General features: G+C 40.0%; 1 protein-coding gene across 2 annotated transcripts in view; it reads right to left on the minus strand.

Moving 5' to 3' along the window:
- areg (amphiregulin) overlaps positions 1 to 3,534 on the minus strand; it is a 5,282-nt gene extending 1,748 nt beyond the window's left edge. The window contains exons 1-5 of one of the 2 annotated variants that reach the window (XM_008335919.3): positions 3,405 to 3,534; positions 2,531 to 2,707; positions 2,103 to 2,331; positions 1,384 to 1,554; positions 90 to 209 (exon numbers count right to left, since the gene is read on the minus strand). In XM_008335919.3, coding sequence (XP_008334141.1) covers positions 116 to 209; positions 1,384 to 1,554; positions 2,103 to 2,331; positions 2,531 to 2,707; positions 3,405 to 3,441 — 708 coding nt within the window. In that variant the 5' untranslated portion in view covers positions 3,442 to 3,534 and the 3' untranslated portion in view covers positions 90 to 115. Of the gene's footprint in view, positions 1 to 89; positions 216 to 1,383; positions 1,555 to 2,102; positions 2,332 to 2,530; positions 2,708 to 3,404 lie in introns of both variants that reach the window. The other variant, XM_008335918.3, reaches the window with a different exon arrangement.
- Between the last annotated feature and the right edge of the window lie 2,043 nt (positions 3,535 to 5,577).

The raw sequence follows: 5,577 nt of genomic DNA on the forward strand, positions 1-5,577 counted from the left end.
ATGGTTAATTCTGATCAGTTTTCATTTAGTGATTGTATTGTAAGGAACAGTTTTTTGACTCAGTATCTTAAAGGTGTTCTGATATCTACCTGTGTGTTCATGGAGCTCCATGCCTTCACACCACATTAGCAGCAGCAGCAGTAGGTTTCTGTAGCTTCTCCTCCTCCGCTGCCGTTCCCAGGTAGGAAGCCAGATAGTTTTTATGCGACCTGTAACTTCAAAACACATTCAACATTTATGTCTCAATGTAACGTCATCAGCGTATAAACACATTAATTAACACTGTATTAACAAGTCGAAAAATATATGAGATGTGATTTGTCGTGACAAGAAATGATCATTGTTTTATGAAAATAATTTGTCCAAATAACACAGAAACTAGGTGACATATTTATAGCCTCTCTGACACTTAGTTATGCCAGAGTTGCTGACGTTTTTATTCTCTTGAACTATTGACTTGATTACATTCAAATGACACACTTGACTTATCAAAGACTGAGAATTTGTTCAGGACGCCAAACGTCACACTTGAAATTATTGGCAGGTTAAAGTGTATGAGTCACACGTGCCATTAGCTACAATTAGCAATACATTATTTTTGCAACCAAATGCAGTTAAACCAGCAGTGACACAAACAGTCTTTCTGTTTGTGTCGCAGGAAAAAAAAAGTCTATGAAAACACTGAGTGATTCTGGCAGTAGGAAGTGCTGTTTCCTTACACCTGGAGGTGTCAATTCCAGGCTTAGAAAGTCAGAAGCCATCACCATGTAGGTGGCAGGACCTGTAGTTCTGAGCACTTTGGTTGGTCTTTAGAATTAGACCAGTACTATATGAAACCACTAATCATCCCTAAGCAGCTGACATTGAACCCTTTCTGTTGGATCATCACACCCTCAGTCCCTACCAACACATGTGGCCAGTATATACTGTAGAACAAGCGTTTTGTTAATTCAGTAAAGAGGGTCTTTGACCTTTAACCTCCCCTTTTACAATTGCAGCATCTGAAAAGGGAAATGCCAGAAGATAAAATCATATCACAGCTCCATACTGGTAAATGTGGTTACCAGATAATACTGTGTCCTCTCTCTGAGGGCAGGAAGCCAGACCCCTACAGCGTAGGTGTGTTTGGGTGTGTTGTGTGCTTTCTGATGTGTGGTTATGGACAGGAAATTATTTGTATGAGGTTTAGCAGGGTGTGGATACTTCAAATACCCTTTTCTGTTAATGATTGATGAAATTGTTGTACTTGCATGCACACTTGCATCATGTCTGGCCCCGTAAGCGTAAGAGAAAAGATCAGAAACATAAATAAGGTGTGGCCCTGGCATGGTACTGTATATGGTTTTGGTTTAGATTTTACTACAGAAAGAATTGGTGACTTACTGAGCACAGGTCATGAGCAGAATGGCCATGCAACTGATGACTGATAGGACCACAGCAATGATGACCAAGACCATCTGCACCAACTCAGTATCACTGCTCAGGCCAGAGTTGGTTTTGCTGGATTCCAGAGTTTGGATCCCGCAACGCTCACCATCGTAACCCTTCATACATCTGCAGAGTGGGGAAAAAAAATGTTCATGAATGATGTAAAGCATGTGAATGCATAAAACAATAGAACAATATGTGGGCCATATCCTGGAAATGTAGATAATTAAAATTTAATATTATAATTATATTAAATTACTATTATGTATAAGTCATTTTTGCTGGATGGGTTCCGGTGTGATACCACAAAGCGCAAGTTGGGTGAATCAGAGCGAACACTACCTAATAACTGTGTGGGCCACCACAGAACCAAACTAAAATATTGTAGAGCTAGATCAATTAATTGACTTCACTCAAATTAGAAATTTCCCTGTATTGAATTTTGCATTGAATTTATTCACAGCCGCTAAAATTTCCATTTAGCATCTACGGGGATGTAATGGGGTCAAAAAAGCATGTGTATTAGCCACTGTATTTGTAAAGTGCAAATGTACAAGTCTAGTGTAACGAATGTGGCTGATTTATACTTGTTACTGAATCTGCCTTCTAAAAATAAAGGTCATATCCAACCCCTTTATATCCAAACCATTAAATGTAAGTGAAGCTGCACTCACATGCACACGGGCTCCTGCACACCCTCCATGTGTTTGCAGTAGCCATGAATACAGTAGCTCAGGTGGGTGGAGGTGCAGGGGTCCTCTGTGGTGCCGGAGGTCGACGTGTAGCCGCTGGTGAAGTTGGTGTGCTCAGGGTTGACCGGAGTGGTAGTTTTGCCCCTATGCTTGTGCTTCTTCTTGCCCTTGCCCTTCCTTTTCTTCTTGTCATCGTTACCAGAACGAGGCTCTGTGAGTTACAGGGGGAAATAAATGTGACCAGGGCTGTTTGGAATAAAAGGTGGGAAAAATGTAAAGGTCTTTCTGTTTTACTTTCATACTGAGTATCATCAGTAATGAGTTGCACTCATTAAGAACAAACATAGATTTTATTGTTCCTGTTTCAGATTAGGACAAAGTCAATGTTAGGATGGAAAGAGTTAACGTACCAAAAGGGATAAAACCTTCATTGTCCAATCCTGACAGTTCCTCGTCTGCTTCTAGCTCGTCATCATCACCCAGCAAGCTCTGGAGACCCTCTCCAGGGGCTGGACCGCCGGTTGCTTTGGTTAATTCAGTGGAGTATGTGGTCTCGAATCTCTCAGTACTTACAGTACTGTAGAAAACTGAAGGAGTACAGAAAACAGTATGAATGAAAATGACATCAAACACACGAGACAGTACTGAGGTATAAATACTCCATTCGCACAATAAAGGAGCAGTAATAGGGCAATACAAGATCATGTGAGGAAGTTCCTACACAGGAAGACATACATACAGTATGTGCTGATGATACACACTGCTGAAATCAGATCATTTTATTACACTTCTTCTACAGACGCCAGGATCAAAGTTTTTTTTTTTTTTAGGAACTCCTACTGGAGCTTCATTCAAACACAGTGGCCCATTATAAAAGGCTCATCTATATTTATAAGAGACCATTTGAGCTTGTAATCAGGATACCGCCAAAACCCATACAACCAGTTTACAACAGAAACATCAATACACAATCACACAATGCACTGATTCACAGGGACACTATTGAAGAATATAGGCCATTTCCCTATTGACTATGAAAGAGAACTCACCATCAGATTCACTGAAACGTTTGTTTCATTTTTTTTAAAAGAAAAAAAAATCTCTCACCTGCCTGACACGTTCTCGCTTGTAGGGGCATTTCTTACCCCCACCTCCACTTCCCTCTCTTATCAGTTTACTTTTCACCCCTTTTGCTTTTCACTCATTTTCACACATAAACTATCTCTCTTACACACACACACACACACACACAGCCAAGCATTAGTACTACAGTTCCAGACTCACCGAAGCACAGCAGACAGGTGAAAATAAGAGTGTTCATATCCCAGGAAGAGTGTGTGTGTGTCGTTCCTGTTCAGATCAGTTTGTGTACGTCCTGGTCTTGGATTGTTCTTTGCTCTCTGCTGGGTGCAGCTTTTATAGGCTCTAAGGGGAAAGAAAAGAGGGTGTGTGTGCGTGTGTGTGTGTGTGTGTGTGTGTGCGTGTAAATGTTTGCCTCTGGCAACACATTTTGCTGCACATGCTCTCAAACATGACGACGCTGCTGTTAAGGAATAACAAGTCAGACGCAGGGCAGGTTGATGTATTCTGGCTTGCTCCTGGATGACATTAAGAACAGAACAGAAAAACTTTTTCCACTTCTTTAACTGTTATTGCTTCCTGACATCTGACCCGATGGTTACGAAAGGTTCTTATTGTAGCTCCTTTTTAATTCACACCTCACTCAGATTTTTACTCCTATTTCTCTGAGGACACTTAATTTAAGTTAACACTTTTGAAGTTTTGACGTTAAGTTGAACCAATACAAGTAAATGCCTGATTCTCTTAACTGATTTTAAACAGAATAAACAAGACTTTAAATATTCAGTTGTGTTCTACGGCAAAACCTACATACTGCCTGGTGTGCGTTGTTGATGCCAAATTTTTTTAGAAGAAATATATAGAGCAATAATTAAAACCTTGACCATCTTAAGCGTTTTTTTAGCACATAAGTTTGAATACTAAATGCTGATTAGGTATAAACATGATTCAATAGTTGAACAACTTGCCTAGCCACAGCCAGTGGTGAAGATGGTGGTTCAGGAAAACAGACCATTTTATATTATGATCTAATTTAGAGGAAAAGGTATGACAAAGAACCGCTGGAGACAGTACAGTGGAACCTCAAGATACAAGCGTCCCAACATACCAGTATTCTGAGATACGAGCAAGTCAAATTTTTGGTTCAAGATACGAGTAAAGACTCCAGATACCAGCAAGCTTACAGACGCCGGAAGCAGCACTTGGAGCAGCCCATGCCGCCTCACTCGATCACTTCACGTGTTCGTCGACTTCCGTACTCATCTCCCGTGAGTCTTCCATATTGCGTTTGCGTTATCTACGTGATTGTCTCTCTATTTTGTGCATTATTCTTCATAATAGTGATGAGTCCTAAGAGAGTGAGTGGTAAGGATGGTGATGAGAAGAAGAAACTCATGATGATCATTGAAATAAAGAAGGAAATTGTTGTTAAATATGAGCGTGGTGCCCGCTGGTGAGAAAGAATACACATCGAAAAACGCCTCTATAGCGATTCGAATTTGAGATACGAGCTCGGTCCTGGAACGGATTATGCTCGTATCTCGAGCACTGTCAGTGTTTAAACTTGCTCCTGTTGTACACCCTTTTTATTTATTAATTCTCCTCCAAGTCCGTTAAGAAATCACAAGTATTTTCCTCATGTCAATTTTACTTAGATTCAGGTTCTACACCAAAATACAGATTTTAGTTTGTTATTGGACAAAATTGTGCTAGCAGTTTGCAAATTAAATGTGGTTGTTTTTTTTTTCATTAATGCTCATCAAACACCATGTTGTTTATTTGTATGTTTTTCCTGATACAACAGGGAATTTCCCTCTGTGTATGTGATGTGATCAAACCAAGGAGAGTGTTACTATTTTAGTGTATTGTGTGTGACCTGCGCACAAGTGTGTTTTGAATATGTTGTTATGTCTGCAGACACGGCTTGTCACTACATTTATACGCTAGTGGAATTCAGAAGAGGGCGGCATGGAATGAAGGAAATTTGTTTTATCCCATTTCTCCGCATCTTGTTTATAACTGGTCTGACATGTCGGGGTTTCAATTGTGTGTAATGACATTGAGGATGTGACTGTGAACGCACAAGGCACTTTGTTACAGGCACCTTCGTCAGACACTAGAGGGAAAATAAAAATAATTCAAAAATGTCTGTGAAGATCATGAAAAAGTATTTTTGTCTTTTGTCTTATAAAAAATAGTATGAATTACAAATCCAACACTAACGTGAGCGTGATACACATGGAGATGTTGTTTTGTTAGAGCCACACGCAAGGATACAACGTCCATACGCATTACTCACGGCATGAGCAACCAACTGTTAATTATGCAACATACGTGAGAAGGCGCGTACCTATAATTAGCATGATGTGGTGATTAT

The sequence above is a fragment of the Cynoglossus semilaevis genome, chromosome Z, assembly GCF_000523025.1.
Source record: "Cynoglossus semilaevis isolate Cse_v1.0 chromosome Z, Cse_v1.0, whole genome shotgun sequence".
Classification (NCBI taxonomy): Eukaryota; Metazoa; Chordata; class Actinopteri; order Pleuronectiformes; family Cynoglossidae; genus Cynoglossus; species Cynoglossus semilaevis.